The sequence below is a fragment of the Narcine bancroftii genome, chromosome 5 (genome assembly GCF_036971445.1).
Source record: "Narcine bancroftii isolate sNarBan1 chromosome 5, sNarBan1.hap1, whole genome shotgun sequence".
NCBI classification, from domain to species: Eukaryota; Metazoa; Chordata; class Chondrichthyes; order Torpediniformes; family Narcinidae; genus Narcine; species Narcine bancroftii.
Genome location: NC_091473.1, coordinates 1,272,298 through 1,293,868, shown reverse-complemented (window position 1 = coordinate 1,293,868; position 21,571 = coordinate 1,272,298). Strand labels below are relative to the sequence as shown.

Below are 21,571 nucleotides of genomic sequence, written 5' to 3'. Positions count from 1 at the left end.
TGGCAACACACCTGAACGAATTATTTTGTCATTAAACAATTTGGCAGAGAATAAAGATGTTTTGGAACAGATTGAAAATTGCAATCTTATTCTAAAATTTGGATGTCAGAAAATGAAAGAGATGTGCAGTCAGGTTCTCACCATCATTTAAAGCCTTTGACTGGAAGCTGGTCTTGTAACTTACCCTTACCACTCACCCTTAGCATGTGGCTGTAACACACAAGTGTTACAAAGCAAATCTATTTGTTGGAATGATCTGGAATGCACTGCCTGAGAGTGTTTTGAAAGCAAATTTGACTGTGACTTGCAGAAGGGAATTGGGTAAAATCACGGCAGTGAAAAAAAACATTGAAAGGCTGTTGAGAATGGGCAGGTGGGTGGGACTGACTGGATTTCTCTGCAAAGCGATGATCCAGACTCAAAGGCTCTTTTTCAATGTTGTGATGGATTCTACACGTGATCCAGAACAAAATATCAGGCATTCAGGGACATAATTCTTAATGGCTCATTGTTAATACTTCCTGGATTAGGAACTCATTGTGTGTGAAACTGAAGTTCTTCCTTTCCTGCTCTCCCACCACATTCTCATCAGTTTCATAATTTGTATGTACAAATACTCTCCCATAAATGAAGCAAAAGAATGAAACAAAAGTCGTCTTTGAATGAAAGAAGCTTCAACCTAAGCTTTCATTGTTAATGATCTTGAGTAAGTTCATGCTAGTTCTGAGGTTTTTGTTAACTCTGTCACAAACGCTACAACCTGTAGAACTTGCTGGCAACACGTTGCATATTTTTGCATTCAGGCCCTCATTTCTCGCTCTCTGCCATTCCCAAATCTGTTCCTTAGGAATAATGTATCTGATAAGATGATTATTTAAAGCACTGCTTCTCAACCTTTTTCTTTCCATTCACACACCACTCTAAGTATTCTCTACACCAAGGGTGCTCTGTGATTAGTAAGGGGTTGCTTAAGGTGGGATGTGGGTGGAAAGAAAAAGTTTGAAAACTATTGTTTTAATCGTACCTCATTGACTCGTCATGTGCACAGTTTCATAACTCCAAAGAAAATGAGCCAATGACAGTTTTTCCTCAATATTTCAGTAACAATCGGATCTGGAACAGTGATCCTCAACCTTCCCACTCTCATCCCATCTTAAGCAATCCCTTGCTAATCACAGAGCACCGATGGCACAGGGATTAGTTAAAGTGGCACTTGAGTGGAAAGGAAAAGGTTGAGAATCACAAGGCTAATCAGTTTTCATTTCATGGTCATGTATGTGATGAATTTTCTCAATTTTTCATATCATCAAGAGTAATCTTCATAGATTAAAGGTGAATATAAGAAAAGAGAAATTTTGAAAACCAGCAAATACAGAAGTAAATGCTTATCTTTCTTATTTTGGAAGTGAAGTCTGACTCGTCGAGGCTGGTTGAAGGTTTCCAAGCAGAAATGTCAACTATTCTCTTTCTCCCACTGGTGCTGAGATCCTCTAGCCATTTGCTCCAGATTCCAGCGGTCTCTTGTGTGACTCTGGACTGGACACCAACTCTAAATACCTCTTGTATGGTACAATTCTATTGTACAGATGTAATTGAAGCTCTATCTGAATCTCCTCTAATAGCTGTGAACTGGCTTTCTGCTGGACATGGTTCATTAGAACAGGTTGAGAAACCACGCATCAGGGTGAGATTGTCAATATGTGGGCAGCGGGAAAATCATCCCTCTTGTGTTCACTTGCCCTCTTTTTCTCTGAGGTTTTGATGCACTGTAAACTGCCACTTTTGTTGGCCCATGCCCTGGACCTGTTCCTGGCTCTTGGGGGGATCACTGCCATCCTTCTTTCCCCACAGTTTTTATGTGTATTGAATGCATCTTGGAGCAAGTTGCTAATATCTGTCAAGTGGGTAACCTTGTTTCTGTTCTTTAGTAGGTCCCTTCATGGTTGGGGTTGTGTGTACTCTCCTGGAGTTAGGGAGTAAGGTGGGGGGCAATGTGGGTCCAGTGGTAAGTCTGCATTCTATGTTTCTAGTGGGTGATCCTTCCCATTTCAGGGGTTGAGATTGAGGTTAGGGTTGGGGCTCAGGTTAGGGTTCAGTTTCGGGTTAAGCTTTGGGTTGAGGTTAGGTTTGGGTTTCAGTTTAGGGTTAGGTTTGGGTTGGGTCATTGAATGTCTCAGACAGTGATTAACATTGGTGAGAGAGGGTGGTCATTGGCATCTGTTGACCCTTGTACAGAAAAAAGCTGCCTGACTGCATCTCACCCAGGAGCAGACACCACAATAAAAATGGACTCCCATTAAGTTAAGGTTAAGGCTACATGTCACTTCTCAATAATAGTATTAGTGAGTTCTTCAAGGCTCACCACAACAGGAATCTAAATCAAACAGGAACCTAGAGACGTTGCACGTGAATAATTAAAGAATAACATCAGGGGTCACTGTCTTAATTACACTGACAAAAAATGGTGCATTAAAACACAGAGAAAGATGTGAAATAGTTGGAATTATGTGTCAGGTGCCCACTAACTGTCAAAAAGACTGCCTTTCAAAGTCACTTAAAACAAAATCGGAAATCTCACTCACTACTAACCATCCTCACTGATGCCTAACCTTTAGATTCTGCTGCTTTCAATTTTATTCATTGTTGGATATTTAATTTAATTTAAATTATTGCAATTTTTTTCTTTCTTTCTCATTTTAGCTTCATCTCCATGAGTAGGGGTAGAATTTTATACAGGTAATTCTTGACATACGTCCATGTTCCGTTCTGGATGATCAGTCGTATCTTGGAAAGGACGCATGTCAGGGAATTGCCTGACCTGTGATACTGAAGAAAAATAATCAATTTCCTTCCATTCTCTATCTCCGAATCCTTCTCATTCTCTCTGTGGCTGTGGACCCTAAGCACCCTGCCGACTCTACTGGCCTCTAAAATCTGCCTGACCGTCAGAATATTAAGCAACAGAATCAGGAAAAATGGGACACAAGGAGTTAAAATGGGGTGAAATATCCCAATATGGTGGCCACCAAGGCCAGCTCTCACGAGAGGTTGGCCACCAGCCAATATGGCGGTCACCAGCCAATATGGCGGTCACCGGCCAATATGGCGGTCACCAGCCAATATGGCGGCCAGCTCTCGCGAGAGGTTGGACATCAGCCAACATTGCGGCCACCAAGGCCAGCTCTTGCGAGAGGTTGGACACCAGCCAACATGGCTGTAATCATGTAAGTTTTATATTTTTTTAATTTAAAAAATTATTCAGTCGAATGAGCGGATAGACATAAGTCACATGGATCGCAAGTCAGGGGAGTACCTGCATTCTAGAAACTTACTGGCTTTGGGCTGTGAGCAGTGTAAGATCATTTTGTGATTCTGCTTGGTGTAGTTGGAAGCACAGGTGCTTTATCTGGTCACCTGGTTTCCAGATCCCAAGTGGAGATCACCAGACTCCTCAGCACAATCCAGTCACACCCCAGAACCTCACAATGTGTATGGGTGCAATGAACCGCCAGTATTGACGTTCATCACAATTAATTGAGAAACAAAGACCAATACTTTCTATAAACATTTGATTGTCTTTTTAATTTTTTAGTAATATCTACACCCATCTGGACAAGAAGTGAGACAACATGGAATGCGTACAAGCAGATAAAGAGGCAGAAATGGTGGAGATAATTCCAAATGGCAACCACATGGAAGATCTTACTGTGCCAATCAAAGTGTCCACAGAGGAGGACAGGTGGGTGACTGTTCAGCACAGGAACTGGGCCTTTAGTTCACGATAATTGCAAAATGACATGCTAAATTATTATTTTTTAAAATTTGGACATACAGCATAGTAACAGGCCATTTTGGCCCACGGGTCCGAGCCACCCAATTTACATCTCATTAACCTACACCCCCGGTACGTTTTGAATGGTGGGAGGAAACCAGAGCCCCCAGAGAAGAGCCACGCAGACACAGGGAGAGTGTACAAACTCCTTACAGACAGCATGGGATTTGAACCCCGGTCCATTTCTGATCGATGATGCTGTAAAGGCGTGTCTATGCCAACAGTGCTAATTCTAAGTGAAATCTCTTCTGCCTGAACTTGATTGATTTTCTTCCATTTCCTGCATAATCGTGTGTCTATCTTGAAGCTTTCTAAATGATGCTATTGTATCTGCTTCCACCACTCCCAATGGCATCTCTTCCCCTCTATATATTCCATGCATGCCCTAGCATTTTTACCCTGCAAAAAGATTCTGACTGTTCTTGAGGTCTTATTCTCAGTGAATGTGGTCAGGGATTCTAAGTTCTTGTTCATGGTAATGGGATAAAAGCATAGTTTCCATTGTGAACAAATGGCCATGTTGCTCTGTGCCAGATCAAAGCTGTATATTTCCTTCAGCTTCTACTTTGTCCAGTCCTTCGCATGAAAAGCATCGGTGGCTGCAGGTAGAGGCAGGTCCCATTCCATCGACCACATCACGGGGAGGATGTAGTGACCTGGAGTAGAAAGGCATCAAGGGCTTGCTTGCTCACCTAACATGTCTCCTCGTGTGGGAGAGGAACAAGAGTGGTGCCTTGAACCTGAACCAAGCCAGTTTACCACCTGCTGCTGGGTGGCAGGGGTTGAAGATGCTCTTGGTAGAAATCGGAAATGAAGGCAGAACCTGCTGGAAATGCCCAGCAGGTCAGGCAACTCCAGTGGAGAGAAAAAAAACAGCTCATCTCACATCCTGATTACCTTTCACTTGGAGCCAGAGGTCATTCCTTGAGGCACACCAGTTTTAGTGGGGTGTGTTGAGAAATGTGGCCCCATTCTGATTTGCAGAAATACAAAGTACTGAGTTCGAATGGTACACCACACACCGGAACTTTCCTTCCACAGCTCTATCTCCACATCCATCTGGACAGCACAGTGTTGGTGGAAAATCATTTGGTTATATAGGACCCTAATGCAAATGTCAACAAGAAGATCATTTCCCAAATGGTCTGTAAGTAATTGTAGCTTTACAGAGTTTGACTTCTCATGTGCATTCTGACCTTTTCGCCCATCTCGCTAATCCCATTTGCCTGAATTACTCTTCCAGTGCCAAAGCTGGAACAGACACACAGAGAGTCAAGGAATGGAGGTTTATGGACTGTGTGCAGGAAGATGTGCAGTTTAAGTTGGTCCAGGCATTGCGGATATACTGAACTATGTTCTATTAAAAACATAATGCTGGAGAAACTCAGCAGATCAAACAGTGACCTTTATAGAACAAAGATAAAGATACATAACCAATGTTTCAGGCTGAAGTCCTTTATCATGGTATCATCAAGGATGAAAGACCCAAGCCTGAAATGTTGGTTATGTATCTTCATCTTTGTTCTATAAAGGACACTGTTTGACCTGCTGAGTTTCTCCAGCATTGTGTTTTTACCTCAACCACAGTGTTAGCAGACTGTCATGTTTTACTTCTATTCTATGTTCTTTGACATGTCTTGCCTAGCTTGGATATGCAGAGCTGGAATCATGAATTCAGAGAAAGTTTACAGCACATGTAAACAAATGCACAGGAGAGACCACTCAGCCTATTGCATGCATGCCAATTGAGAAAGAGCAACCCAATGTTATCATATCTCTGTACTTGATCCATAGCCCTGTTTGTCGCAGCTCTTCAAATGCATGTCTGGACGCTATCTAAATGCAATAGGGGCTTCTGCTTCTATCCTCTGCCTGGTGGCGAGTCCCTGGATTCCCCCTCCACCCCCCACTCCCTCGTTGGTTTTGCAATTTTCCGAAATCTCTGCAGCACTCATTCACAGAAAATACTCCTCAATTAAGACTCCTCTCGCTGCTACAAAACATTCTCAATTCATCTGCTCCTTCCTCACTTAAATCCTGGAAACATTCTAGTAAGTGTCCTTTGTCCTCTCCAATGCAGGTAATTCTCCTCCAAAGTACAATGTGTGTCCTTACTGACCTAAGTCTGTTCCTTGTCTCCTGTCCTTGCGCTACTAGCAGGCATCTGGATGAAGCTCCAGGCAGCCTGTAGTTGCGCCGAGGAGAGAATTTACAGTGCTAGCAGCACGGTTGGTGTAGTGGTCAGCGCAACGCCTTTACAGCGCCAATGATCAGGACATGGGATCGAATCCAGCACTGTCTGTAAGGAGTTTGTACGTTCTCCCCATGTCTCTGTGGGTTTTTCCCAGGGGCTCTGTTTTGCTCCCACCAGAATCTGGATTTATGGTCATGAAAAAGTCATGAAATTCAGCAGGTACATCACAGGGCAAACATTCATATTATAAACCATCTTATGACATTATGATAAAACAAATAAATAAAATAATAATAACAATAAAAGGGCACGAAAAGTCAGGCAGTGTCTTTGGTTCACTGATCATTCAGGAATCTGATGGCAGCGGGGAAGAAGCTGCCCTTGTGCCGCTGGGAGCTCGTCTTTAGGCTCCTGTACCTTTTCCCCGATGGTAGCAGAGTGAAGAGGGCATGGCCTGGGTGGTGGGGGTCTTTGAAGATAGAGGCTGCTTTTTTTAAGATGCTGCCTCTTGTCAGTGTCCTCCATGGAGTGAAGTCTGGCGCCTGTGATGTCGCAGGCCGAATTAGCAACCCTCTGGAGTTAATTCTCGTCCTGAGAGTTGGCGCCTCTATACCAGGCAGTGATGCAACCAGCCAGAATGGTCTCCTCGGTACACCTGACATACCGAATCTCCTCAGATACCTCAGAAAGTATAGCCACTGGCGAGTCTTCTTTGCCATTGCACTAATGTGGAGAATCCAGGACAGATCCTCGGAGATGATGACACCCTGTCCACTACTGAGCACTTGATGAGGACTGGGTCGCGTTCTTCCTCCTGAAGTCCACAATCATCACCTTGGCTTTGTTGACATTGAGCACAAGGTTGTTATCATTACACCATTCAACGAGCTAATCCATCCCCCTGCTGGACACTTCCTCAATGCTGTTTGCAATTCTGCCGACAACTGTAGTGTCATTGTCAAGCTTGAAGATGGCATTGGAATTGTAATTTGAAACCATTTGAAACGTACCGGGGTTGTAGGTTAATTGGGTGGCTAAATTTTTTTTTTTAAATGACCCTTGGTGATGGAATGTAGGGGTCTATTCATGCTCTGCTGGTGGCTTGTTGATGAAGCCCAGTTGCTATCTTAAAAGGAGAGTTTTGCCATTGGGATCTCTTCTGGGGAAGACGGGACCTATACAGGAGGGATGGTTTACACCTGAATGCGAAGGGGGCCAATATACTGGCAGTTAGGTTTAATAAAGCTGTCGGAGCTGATTTAAACTAATTTGGCAGGGGGAAGGGAACAGGACTGATAGGGAAGTAGATAGGAGAGAGAATATAGGGGTGGTTCCGATAGACGGTGAAACAATAAGGAATAAGGGAGCTAAAAATGATAGGAGAATAAGAACGAATGCACCAAGAACCAAGGTGGAGAGAGAAAGGAGGTATGGCATCAAGGTATTGTGTATGAATGCAAGGAGTGTAAGGAATAAAATGGATGAGCTTGAGGTGCAAATGGCAATGGGAGGTTATGACATTGTCGGAATAACGGAGACATGGCTGCGGGAAGGGCAGGATTGGGAAATAATTGTTCCAGGGTACACGTCCTTTAGAAAGGACAGAAAGTTAAGAAGAGGAGGTGGGGTAGCTCTGTTGGTAAGAAATGAGATTCAGGCGTTTGAAAGGAAGGACATTGAAACAGGTGAGGTAGAGTCTGTTTGGATTGAATTAAGAAATTGCAAGGGCAAGAGGAATATAATGGGGGTCATTTACAGGCCTCCGAAAAGTAGCTCAGATATCGGTAGTAGTATAAATCAGGAATTAAGAGTGGCATGTCAAAGTGGTAGCAATACAGTAGTTATGGGGGACTTCAACATGAAGGTGGACTGGGATAATCAGACGGGGGCAGGAACACAAGAGAGCGAGTTTATAGAATGTCTACGAGATACTTTCTTGGAACAGCTAGTGGAGGAACCTACCGGGGGAAGTCGATTCTGGACTGGGTGCTGTGCAGCGACGCAGACTTAATAAGTGACCTTGATGTAGGGGAGCCATTAGGGAATAGTGACCATGGTATGGTTACTTTTGAGCTGCAATTAGAAAGGGAAATGGAAAGGAAGTCGGAAGCATCTGTACTTCAGTTAAATAAAGGGAATTTTGCAATATGAGGGAGGAGCTATCCAAAATAAAATGGGAAGATACACTAGCTGGGAGGACAACTGGGGAAAAATGGCAGGTTTTTATGGACATTTTTCGCAGGATTCAGGACAAATTTATTCCAAACTGGAGGAAAGGCTCTAGGAGATGCAAATGGCAGCCCTGGCTAGCTAAGGAAATCAAGTGCATTATCAAGTCCAAAGGGAGTAATTATAAGATAGCGAAGCGGAGTGGGAAATTAGAGGATTGGGAAACCTTCAAAGAACATCAGAGGGTAACTAAGAAAGCCATAAGAGACGGGAAAATGAAGTACGAGAGGAAATTAGCAGATAATATTGCGGAGGATAGCAAAAGCTTTTTTAAGTATGTGAAGAGGAAGAAATTGGTTCAGTCTAAAATTGGCCCTTTGAAAATGGGCAAGGGTGAAATTATTACCGGAAACAAGGAGATGGCAGAGGAATTTAACAAATACTTTGCAACTGTCTTCACCAAGGAGGATATAGGTTATAGTCAGTTAGGGGGTAGTGGTCATGCAGTACCAAGAGACTTGGGGAACTTTACTGGGGAGGTAGGGGATCTAATGGATATCCGGATCTAGAAGCAGGAGGTTGTGAGTAAATTGTTGGGACTGAGGGCTGATAAAACCCCAGGGCCTGATGGGCTGCATCCCAGGGTGCTTAAAGAAGTTGCTATGGAAATTGTGGAGGCACTGGTCGACATTTTCCAAAGTTCCATAGATTCCGGGGAGGTCCCTGAGGATTGGAGAGTGGCTGATGTGGTGCCGCTTTTTAAGAAAGGAGGGAGGGAGAAAACGGGAAATTATAGACCGGTTAGCCTGACATCAGTGGTGGGGAAGATATTGGAGTCCATCATAAAAGGAGAAATAGCAGAACACTTAGTCAGTAATAATAGTATAAGGGCTCGTCAGCATGGATTCCTTAAGGGTAAGTCATGCTTGACTAACCTTCTGGAATTTTTTGAGGATGTGACAAAGAGGGTGGACTCGGGAGAGTCAGTGGATGTGGTGTATTTGGACTTCCAGAAGGCCTTTGATAAGGTACCGCACGGGAGTCTAGTGGGCAAGATCAGGGAGCATGGTATTGGAGGTAAGGTGCTGACATGGATAGGAAATTGGTTAAGAAATAGGAAACAAAGGGTTGGAGTAAGCGGGTCTTTTTCAGAATGGCAGGATGTGACGAGTGGAGTGCCTCAGGGATCGGTGTTGGGTCCTCAGTTGTTTGTAATTTATGTTAATGATTTGGATGAGGGGATTATAAATAACATGAGCAAATTTGCAGATGACACTAAACTGGGTGGCGGTGTGGGGTGTGAGGAGGATGTAAGGAAAATGCAGAGGGACTTGGACAGGCTGGAGGAGTGGGCGGCTAAATGGAAGATGAATTTCAATGTGAACAAATGTGAGGTTATTCATTTTGGGGGAAGTAATAGGAAAGCTGAGTATTATTTAAATGGAGACAAGCTAGGGAGTGGGGAAGTGCAAATGGATCTGGGTGTACTTGTTCACCAGTCACTGGTGTGAAGAAGCTGTGAAGAAGGCAAATGGAATGTTGGCTTTCATAAAGAGGGGATTGGAGTATAGGAACAGAGATGCCCTTCTGCAGTTATTCAGGGCCCTGGTGAGACCCCACCTGGACCAGTTCTGGTCTCCAAACTTGAGGAAGGACATACTAGCTATAGAGGGTGTGCAGCGCAGATTTACAAGGTTAGTTCCAGGGATGGCAGGGTTGTCATATGCAGCAAGGCTAGAAAAACTGGACTTGTATCCATTGGAGTTTAGAAGGATGAGGGGGGACATGATTGAGGTATACAAAATCATCAGGGGGATAGACAAGGTGAAGTCTGATTACTTGTTCCCAATGATGGGGGAGACGAGGACTAGAGGGCATAGTTTAAGAATACAGGGTAGGCCCTTTAGGACGGAGATGAGAAAGCATTTTTTTACCCAGAGAAGTGTGAATCTGTGGAATGCTCTGCCACAGAGGGTGGTAGAGGCGGATTCGCTGACTATGTTCAAAAGAGAGTTAGATAAGACTCTTGTGGGTAACGGAGTTAAGGGTTATGGGGATAAGGCTGGAAAGGGGTACTGATGGTAATGATCAGCCATGATCTAAAATGGCGGTGCTGGCCCGACGGGCCAAATGGCCTACTCCAGCTCCTATTGTCTATTGTCTATATGGTTCCTTGGATGGGGGAATTGATGATTGATGAAGAGGCTGAATCAGACCCACTCTTGTTCAAGGAAATGAGAAGTGACCTTGGACAACTCTGGACAGCACCTACAGGAAAAATATGATTGAACCGGATAGAATGTAAAAGAGATTTATGAAAATGTTTCCAGGACTGGGAACATTTTAGCGGTGAGGAAGATTGGATTGTCAATGGTTGTTTTAGTTGAAATTAAAGTAGTTGAGGAGAGGCAAAATTGAAGTGTATAATATTATGAAGGGCTTAGAAAGAGCAAATAGCAAGGGTCCACATCACTCAACTGATGTATCAAAAACCTGGGGTATTAGTTTAAAATAATCGGTACAGGATTGAGAGGGAAGACAGCAAGCAGTTAATTTTTTCAGCCAGAGACTCTAGGTCAGTGGATCTCAACCTTCTTCTTCCCACTCACATCCCACTTTAAGTAATCCCTATGCCATCGGTGCTCTGTGATTAGTAAAGGATTGCTTAAGGAGGGACGAGGGTGGAAAGAAAAAGTTTGAAAACCACTGTCTTAATCGTACCTCCTTGACTCGTTATGCGCACGGTTTCAGAACTCCAAAGGAAATGGGCCAGTGACAATTTTTCTCAAGCAAAATATTTCAGTCACATTTGGGGCTAGAGCAATGGTTCTCAACCTTCCCTTCCCACTCACATCCCACCTTAAGCAATCCCTTCCTAATCACAGAGCATCGATGGCACAGGGATTACTTAAAGTGGTATGTGAGTGGAAAGAAAAAGGTTGAGAACCACTGGTGTAGGTAGTCTGGTACTCCCTGTCTGAAAGGACACTAGAGGAAGGAACTCTCAATGTATTGAGAGAGTGCCTGGATGTGTACTTGAAGAGCAGTGACCGGCAGGGCCACTGATCTATCCTGGGATTGGAGCACCCTTTCTTGACTGGCACAGGCACTCCAGGGCCAAATTACCTCTTTTCTCTTGTTCCATGGGCCCTTCCATTTCCTGTTCCTTGCTTGGAGTAGACATCATCTCCCTGAGATCGAGACGTTTATTTGTCAGATGTCCATCAAATGGCCCAGTCTATTTTTTTGAAACTGTCTTTTGCCACACTTTGCTCAATCATCGTTTGAGTTACAGGGAAAGGTTGTGCAGACTGGGGCTTTATTCTCTGGAGCATAGAAGATTGAAAGGGGACCTGATAGAGGTCTTTAAGATTTTAAAAGGGTAAGACAGAGTAAACGTGGATAGGCTGTTTCAATTAAGAGTGGGGGAGATTCAAACTAGAGGGCATGGTTTAAGATTGAAGGGGGAAAATTATAAGGGGAACATGAGGGGAAATTTCTTTACGCAAAGGGTGGTAGGGATGTGGAATGAGCTTCCTACAGACGTGGTCGAGGCGGGATCATTGGTTACATTTAAGGAAAGACTGGATCGTTACATGGATAGGAGGGGACTAGAGGGGTATGGACCGGGTGCTGGTCAGTGGGACTAGGAGGGTGGGGATTTGTTACGGCATGGACTAGTAGGGCCGAACTGGCCTGTTCTGTGCTGTAGGTGGTTATATAGTTATATGGTTATTGTCCAGTATGTCCATCTCTTGTAGCCCTCTGTTAAACCCTGTGTCCTGCTGCATTGCAATACAAATTATTCTTCCATTTTACTCAATCAGGTTTAAAGCAATTAATTCTGATGGTCAGTTCTGACATAATTTAACAATAGTAGAACACACTAGTTTTTTTCATTTCTTCCATTAGAATTGAGTTTGATCCAGAAAACCTCTTGAACTATTTATTTTGGAAAGTATTATTATAAACACAGGAAAAGAGCCAAGATTAAAATGAATCTTTTGGAGGATTTAGCTGCTCTATTTCTAGTCCCTGCCATAAATATTTATTCCTGTCCCTCAGAGGATTGCTCTTGTCAAAATGTCATGTCTCTATAAATTTGCATTTAAAACCAATCGATTCTGGTCCCATTAGTTTGTCTCAGGGTTAAGGTGATTTTTTTTCCCCCAATTGCTTATGTAGTTCCGAGAATGTTAGGGTTTGGTTGGGAATTCTCTGTCTTTTCCTTCCAGTCCTAGTGTTACCTTCAGGAAGGGCTCAGGCCCGAAACGTTGGTTACACACCGTTACCTCCTATGGACCCAGCGTGACCTGCTGAGTTCCTCCAGCATTTTCTTTTCCTAATGTAGGCTCAAGTCTTTGTTCCAGTGTCGAGGGTACAGCATTCTAGGCTGGCACTTTAGTGCAGTGCTATGGGAGTGCTACAATTTGGCCTTCTGAGTGAAATGATAAACTTTGAATTCCTTTTGAAGAAGGGAAATTTCCCTAGAATCCTGGACATTACTTTGTTTCACTCAAGGGCTTAGGGGCCTGTCATTTTGGATACCTCGATAACGTAGTAATTAAATCACTTAACTACCGATTTGGGGATATGAGTTCAAACCCCAGCATGGGAGATGGAAAATTTTAATTCAAGAAATTATATAATCTTGCAGTAAAAAGCTAGAATTCATCGTCAGAGAGAAATACCGCATGGAAACAGGCCCTTCACCCCATTGATTCTGTGCCACCCATCACCACTAATCCTACACTAACCCATTTTTTCCCCTCTCCACGTTCCTATCAGCTCCTCCCCAGATTCGACATCACATCTGCGAGCTGGGGACAATTAACGGTGGCCAATTAGCTTACCAAGATTCACATTTCTGTGGGTCGAGGGAATAAACCACACCACCTGCTAGAAAACTGCACTGTCGAACAAAAGTAACAACACTGCAGGTCAGGATTGAACCCAGGTCACTGGACCTATGAGGCAGTGGCTCCAGTACTCTGACCAGGGTGAATGTAAACCCATCAACTTGAAGCAAAATGTCGGTAGTTTATTGATATTTTTCAGGAAAGGAAATTTGCCATCTTTACTCAATCTGATCAAGACATGGGTTATTCTTAACTAAGATGGTCTAGACTCTGAAATAGCCTGGCACATCACTCATTTCAGGATCGATTAGCAATGGGCAACACATTCTAACTTCCCAGCATCATTCATGTGCCGTAAATGAATAGATTTAGAAACAAAAAGAACACATTTATACATATTTTAACACTTTTTATTTCTTCTCACCACTCAACCTGACAGATATGAAGAAAATGAAGGAAACTCAGCCGAGTGTGATGAATTCCTGCCTCACTCAGATAGTGAGAAGAAGCCAACTCGATTTACAGATGTAAGTTAATCTGGTGTTTGCGACAGATTTCAGATTTATTGTCTGAGTACATACATGGCATCACATACAACCCTGAGATTCTTTTTCCTGTGGGCGAGGCAGAATTACCACTTATTGGTAGTGCAAAAGACTGTACTCAACCCACACATATTAACAGATAAAGACATATAAACAACTTGACTGTGCAATATAGAGAGGGGGGGGGGGGGGAAATCAATGAACTGCAAAAATAATAGTACTTAAATGAGCCCCTGATTGAGTTTGTTGTTGAGAAGATTGATGGTTCAGGGGCATCAGCTGTTTCTGAACAAGTTGGTGCAAGTCTTGTGGCACCTGTACCTCGTTCCCGATGGTAGGAGCGAGAACAGAGCGGGTGCTGGGTGTTGGGATCCTTGATGATTGCTGCTGCTCTCCGACAGCAACGTTCCCGGTAGATGTTCCCGATGATGGTTCCTTCTCAATCAAATGAAAGTGCTAAATATGGTCAACTGGATCAAAGCTGATCTTTGCTTCATGAGAGAAAGATTGCCTCTGGAATACTAAATCAGTAGATCTGTTTTCTCTTTTGGTTTTCTATGCTTAAAACATTTTTTCTGTTGCAGTTCGAAGGGAAAACTTCCTTTGGAATGTCTGTATTCAATCTGAGCAATGCTATTATGGGCAGTGGCATCCTGGGACTGGCATATGCGATGGCCAACACAGGTATTGTCCTGTTCCTGTAAGTACACGTTTCATATATTTTAATTTTCTTCCACATTCCAGTCACACACTTTTCATCCGAAGAGGACAAGTTGTTATTCTGCTGTTTGGTTTATACTGTTAGAATGGTTGTTGTAAAATGTGCAAATTGCCCGGGAGTAGCTCTCCTACCTGTGCTCCTCCCCCTGCATTTCCAACCACAGTCAACGCTCCTATCCCCTGTCAGTCATAGGTCTCTAGTTCATCATTGGGTCGTCCAATATTCTGCAGAGTTTTGTAGAATTGTGGGATCTTTCTAGATTTTGCTTCAGATCCACGAGTCTTACTCAAGTCTGAACCTCACTGACTGATCAATGGTGCAAGGTCTGTTATTATGCACGGTTGCTGGTCACCAGATTGGAGTTTACATATCTGCCACATCTCCTTGAGGTTGGCTGCACTGACATAGCATGAGGCCGCTTACCTAGGCAACAACATTTCTCATAGTTCGCTTCTTGCAATTCATGCAAAAATTACTTAGCCTTTAAGTATGAAGCTGGAAGTTTGCTTTACCTTATGGTTTTATGCTCCTTTTGCATTGCATGTGCTGCTACTTTGAATTTATTGGCAGCACTTCAGATATCGCCATATTCTAAAAATGGGCCAGTCAGTCTGTCAGATCCCGTTTTTCCACTGTAAGCAGGGAGTCTCTTCTTGAGCTGAAGTTCCAGCCTTGATTCTGTCTCTCCTTATGCAGAGAGAGAGAGAGAGAGAGAGAGAGAGAGAGAGGCTGGGGGGGTCTGGCTTTTGTTTGGATCTCCCAGGAGGAGAATGAGAACAAAAATTTCACCAAGAACAAATGGTGTCTTTGCCCAACACCAGGCCACCCTAATTTACTCAATAGTATATTGTTGAGTTGTTTTAAGGACAATTCTTCCATCAAAAGCACTGTGAAAATGCAGAAGGAGAAATAGAGACATGCTTAACTAAGAACTGATGCAACTTCTGTAGATCATATTTATCTACCAGCTAACGTTACACGTGGCTGTATTTTAAAATCAGTGATCTCATTACTTCAAATTGATCCATAAATAGAAAAGTACCCATAAATTAATATCTCTATACACGTGTTTTTGATGATGTGGTTCTGCAAAGTTAGTTCTTGGAAGGAAAAATAACTTTGCACTTGCTTTCTAGATTCTGGGAGGCTGTGTCTGTAAAGATTAAGTGTAATAAACTGTCACGCAAGAAAAATAGCAGGCACTGTTAAATGATTGATTTTGTTATTTTTTTCAAACCCACCTGAAATATTTGTGAATTGATCACAAGAATGAATGTGTGTAAATAGGAGGAGGGTAGACGGGCAAAATGGCCTGCATAGATCTGTTGGGCTGAAGAGTCTGTTTCTGGTTTGTACAATGATGCACTTAAGATCTTTGACTTCAAAACTTGGATAATGATTGCTAATCGATTTCCATTTCTAAAGGGACTTTACAAACAAATAATGAGAGAATAGTGGGTGGTTGAATTGAAACACAGGAACGGGACCCTAATCGAATCGCCACACTGAGCTCCCAGTTTTAACACCACTTAAACTGGGTTCTGGTACTGAACACCATGACAGATCAACATGGGAAAGAATGAGGTCCAGTAAGTAGGTTGTCTCTGTGTGACGGTCCTGCTGGACAGAAAGGATTTGAATTAGTTCTGGCAATGAAACCACAATGTTTCTCATTTGCTGCTTAAATCAAATCATCGTGACTGAGACTTGCATGAGAGGATGAAGATCAAAGGGATTATATTCTTTTGAAGAACCGTCTAGTATTTGGATGAGGGAAAATCAACAGCCTTTTTTTTTGTGTCTGTAAATGTGAAATGGGGTTGAGCTTCGCACAAGTTTCCAGGTGAAATTCCATTAAGAGATTGAACTGGGTTCCTTTGTGTGATTTACCCAAATACTTTTTCCTTGAGGTATTTTGTGGATATGATGACGTGATCAGTACATCAGGCAGTGCATGTAATTGACTTCATGACAGAAGTTGGATTGAAAGATCTGATTTGCAACTTGCAGTTTAACAATGCAAGGGCATAAAGTCGTAAAACCTGTGTGATTTAAGGGGTCCCTCTGGGACAAGGTTTCCTTGTGTTTGTCCCATGATCTGCACATGTGATTTTTTTTTAAATTTTGACCACTTTGTTGCTGGTAGCTGGTTAATATTGATCAGGGCTTCTGTGAAGTTGCCAATAATTGTGGAGGCTAAGTACCACCCAGAGCATAGCTCCATGATTGGCCCATTCTGCATCCTTTAGTTGCCGGTTTTGTTTTCCGCCATCTCCCCCCACCCTCTGTCCTCCTCCTCCCCCCTCCATTTAACCTCAACTTCATGGCTGTCGGAGGCTGCTGTGTGAAGAGGTCAGTTTAAATGTGCCAATCCTTTTCACATTGGCCACTGTGTAAATGAGTTTGCCTGTTGCCTGCTTAATATGTAGCAGTCTATGCAAAATGTGCAGGGCAGATTTTAACACCACAGAACAAACCAAATTCTGAAACTTTTTTTACCTGACTTTTGATCGGACAAAAACATTAATTTTTAAAAAAAATTATTTTTTTCACACTATAAACCATATTGATCAAGATACATACATTTTTCCTTCTTAAATATATTCAGTGTCATTTTCTCCCCCCCTTCCCTCCTCCCCTCCCTCCCTCCCTCACCTCCCCTCCCATTTATTTAAAGTTCAGAATCTAAGATACATTAAACCCGTCAAACAATGTTGTCACTCAATAAAAATAAACAAGAAATATCACTGAGTCAGTTCTTTTCATTATCTTCTCCTTCTGTCATTTTAGGTGGTAGATGTCCACGGCAGGTTTTCTCTATTGTGTTTCATGTATGGCTCCCATATTTGTTCAAATATTGTAATGTTATTTCTTAAATTATAGGTTATTTTTTCTAATGGAATACATTTATTCGTTTCTATATACCATTGTTGTATTCTCAAGTTATCTTCTAATTTCCAGGTTGACATAATACATTTTTTTGCTACAGCTAGGGCTATCCTAACAAATCTTTTTTGTGCTCCATCCAAATCGAGTCCAAATTCTTTGTTTCTTATATTACTTAGGAGGAAGATCTCTGGGTTTTTTGGTATATTGCTTTTTGTGATTTTATTTAATATCTGGTTTAGATCTTCCCAAAATTTTTTCACTTTCTCACATGTCCAAATTGCATGAATTGTTGTTCCTGTTTCCTTTTAACAGCGAAAACATCTGTCTGATACAGTTAGGTCCCATTTATTTAACTTTTGAGGTGTAATGTATAGCCTGTGTATCCAGTTATATTGTATCATACGTAACCTCGTGTTTATTGTATTTCTCATAGTTCCGGAGCATAAATTCTCCCATGTTTCATTCTTTATCTTTATGTTTAAATCTTGTTCCCATTTTTGTTTAGTTTTACCATTTGTTTCCTCATTTTCCTTTTCTTGTAGTTTAATATACATGTTTGTTACAAATTTTTTGATTATCATTGTGTCTGTAATCACATATTCAAAATTACTTCCCTCTGATAAGCTCAGACTGCTTCCCAATTTGTCCTTCAAGTAGAATTTCAGTTGGTAGTATGCCAACATTGTATCGTGAATTATATTATATTTATACTTCATTTGTTCAAAGGATAATAATTTATTTCCCGAAAAACAATTTTCTATTCTTTTGATCCCTTTTTTCTCCCATTCTCTAAAGGAAAGGTTGTCTATTGTAAAAGGGATTAGCTGATTTTGCGTCAGTATTAGTTTTGGTAGTTGGTAATTTGTTTTATTCCTTTCTACATGAATCTTCTTCCAAATGTTGAGCAGATGATGCAATACTGGAGAATTCCTACGTTGTACCAATTTTCTCCCCTATTTTATCTAGTTCTAATCTAGTCCAATCTGGCTTTTCCCTTGTTTGATAAAAATCTGATAGGTATCTTAATTGTGCGGCTCTATAATAACTTTTAAAGTTTGGTGGGTGTAAGCCTCCTTGTTTATACCATTGCGTTAATTTATCTAGTGCTATCCTCGGTTTCCCCCCTTTCCATAAAAATTTCCTTATTATTTTCTTTAACTCCTTGAAGAATTTCTCTGTTAAGCGTATTGGTAATGTCTGAAATAGGTATTGTATCTTTGGGAAAATGTTCATTTTAATACAGTTTATCCTTCCTATCAGTGTTAGTGGTAAGTCTTTCCAATGCTCTAAGTCGTCTTGTAATTTTTTTCATTAGTGGATAATAATTGAGTTTATATAGATGGCCGAGATTTTTATTTATTTGTTTACCTAGGTATCGCATTGCTTGCGTTTGCCATCTGAATGGTGATTCTTTCTTAAATTTTGAGAAATCCATCCTCTCCTGGTGTTTTATTGTTTGGTAGTTTTTTTATTATCTCCTGTATTTCTTCTATTTCAAATGGTTTTGTTAATTTATTTTGTTCCTCTGTTTGTAATTTCGGTAGTTCAATTTTAGTTAAAAATTCATCTATTTTGTCTTCTTTCCCTTCGTTTTCAGTTTGATATAGTTGTTCGTAGAATTCTCTGAAGTTTTCATTAATCTCCGTTGGATTATATGTGATTTGCTTGTCTTTTTTCCTTAATGTCAATACCATTCTCTTAGTTTGTTCTGTCTTAAGCTGCCACACTAGAATTTTGTGCATTTTTTCTCCTAGTTCATAATATTTCTGTTTTGTCTTCATTATGTTCTTCTCCACCTTATTTGTTTGTAGTGTTTCATATTTTATTTTTTTATCTGACAATTCTCTTCTTTTAGTTGTGTATTCCTTCATTGCTAATTCTTTTTCTATATTTGCTATTTCCCTTTCCAATTGCTCTGTTTCCTGATTGTAGTCCTTCTTCATCTTAGTTACATAACTTATTATTTGCCCTCTGATGAACGCTTTCATTGCGTCCCATAGTATAAACTTATCTTTCACTGATTCCGTGTTTATTTCAAAGTACACTTTAATTTGTCGTTCAATTAATTCTCTAAAATCCTGCCTTTTAAGTAGCATGGAGTTTAATCTCCATCTATACATTCTTGGTGGGATGTCCTCTAACTCCATTGTCAATATCAGGGGTGAGTGGTCCGATAATAGTCTAGCTTTATATTCCGTTTTCCTAACTCTCTCTTGCATGCGAGCTGACAACCGGAATAGGTCTATTCTTGAGTATGTTTTATGTCTACCCGAATATTATGAATATTCCTTTTCCTTTGGGTGTTGTTTCCTCCATATATCCAAAAGTTGCATTTCTTGCATCGATTTAATTATAAATTTGGTTACTTTGTTCTTTCTGTTAATGTTTTTTCCAATTTTATCCATGTTTGAATCCAAATTAAGGTTGAAATCCCTTCCTATTAGTATGTTCCCTTGCATGTCTGCTATCTTCAAAAAGATATCTTGCATAAATTTTTGATCTTCCTCATTAGGTGAATATACATTGAGTAAATTCCAAAATTCCGAATATATCTGACATTTTATCATTACATATCTCCCTGATGGATCTATTATTTCCTCTTCTATTTTGATTGGTACATTTTTACTGATTAATATAGCTACTCCTTTAGCTTTTGAATTATACGATGCTGCTGTTACATGTCCTACCCAATCTCTCTTTAATTTCTTGTGTTCCACTTCAGTTAAGTGTGTTTCTTGTATGAATGCTATATCAATTTTTTCTTTTTTCAGTAAATTTAACAGTTTCTTCCTTTTGATTTGGTTATGTATTCCATTAATATTTAAAGTCATATAGTTCAACATAGCCATTTCATACTTTGTTTATCTTTCCTTTCCGTTTCTTCATCATCACCTTTCCTTCTTATCCATTTCTGCTTTCTTTTTTTGATCACATTATAAGACAACATTTCTAAAACATAAAATATTTCCATTGTTCTCCTATCTAAAATTCCTTTAACCCCACTATCCCCTCCCCTTCCTGAGTTGCCCTTTGTCCCTTGTTGGGCAACCACATCTCCCCTCTCCATTTGGATTTGCGAATTCACTCGCAAACGTCAACTGATTTCGCAGTGACTGTAATTCTTCCCCACCCAGCCCCCCCCGAAAAGATTTTGATCTTCATATATAACAAAGGTCACTCTCTTAATTCCCCCATACTTCCTTTCTTCCCTTTCTTTCCCTTCTTAGTTCTTACCTATACTCTATTTTTTTTTATATATACATACACACATACATATAGTTTGTGGTCATTTTTGTTCTCGTTACATGTCTTCATCTCTCTGTCTGTTTTGTAGTTGTTCTGCAAATTTTCGTGCTTCCTCCGGATCCAAGAATAGTCTGTTTTGCTGTGCTGGAATAACTATTTTAAGTACCGCTGGGTACTTTAGCATAAATTTATATCCTTTTTTCCATAGGATTGTTTTTGCTGTATTAAACTCCTTCCTCTTCTTCAGGAGTTCAAAACTTATATCTGGATAGAAAAAAAAATTTTGACCTTTGTATTCCAGTGGCTTTTTGTCTTCTCTTATTTTCCTCATTGCTTTCTCCAATATATTTTCTCTTGTTGTATATCTTAGGAATTTTACTTGAATGGATCTTGGTTTTTGTTGTGGTTGTGGTTTAGGGGCTAATGTTCTGTGTGCCCTTTCAATTTCCATTTCTTCCTGTAATTCTGGTCTTCCTAGGACCCTGGGGATCCATTCTTTTATAAATTTTCTCATATTCTTGCCTTCTTCATCTTCCTAAAGGCCCACTATCTTTATATTGTTTCTTCTATTATAATTTTCCATTATATCTATCTTCTGAGCTAACAGCTCTTGTGTCTCTTTAACTTTTTTATCAGATTCTTCTAATTTCTTTTTTAAGTCATCTACTTCCATTTCTATGGCTGTTTCTCGTTCTTCCACCTTGTCCACTCTTTTTCCTATATCTGACATGATCATCTCTAATCTATTCACTTTTTCTTCTGTACTTTTTATTCTTCTTTTTATTTCACTGAATTCTTGTGATTGCCATTCTTTTACTGTTTCCATATGATCTTTAAAAAAATATATATCCATGTATTTGCCCTTCCCTTCATCTTCCATTTGTCTGTGTTCTTCCTCTTCTTCTTCTGAGTCCACTCCAGGATCTGTGTCCTTTACCTCTGTCTCTTCTGGTTTTCTTGTTGGGTTGTTTGTTTTATTTTGTTGGGTATTTTTGGTCTTCTTATTTTTACTAGAAGTGTCTTGATGCTGGTCTTCTTCCTCTGGGTTGGTTATCTGTTGTTTCTTTGATTTCTTTTTACTCTCTTCTTTCTTGTTCTTGTTATTTTCTATGTTTT

At 40.8% G+C, this 21,571-nt stretch overlaps 1 protein-coding gene across 11 annotated transcripts in view; it reads left to right on the top strand.

The window, feature by feature from the left end:
- Positions 1-21,571, top strand: part of LOC138763025 (sodium-coupled neutral amino acid transporter 3-like) — a 200,536-nt gene that overhangs the window by 65,874 nt on the left and 113,091 nt on the right. For all 11 annotated transcript variants that reach the window (XR_011357287.1, XM_069936542.1, XM_069936539.1 and 8 more), the window contains 3 exons: positions 3,593-3,739; positions 13,494-13,581; positions 14,184-14,299. Coding sequence is in view for 10 of the 11 variants with exons in the window: in XM_069936542.1 (XP_069792643.1) it covers positions 3,630-3,739; positions 13,494-13,581; positions 14,184-14,299 (314 nt within the window). In the remaining variant the exon portion in view is untranslated. The remainder of the gene's footprint in view (positions 1-3,592; positions 3,740-13,493; positions 13,582-14,183; positions 14,300-21,571) is intronic.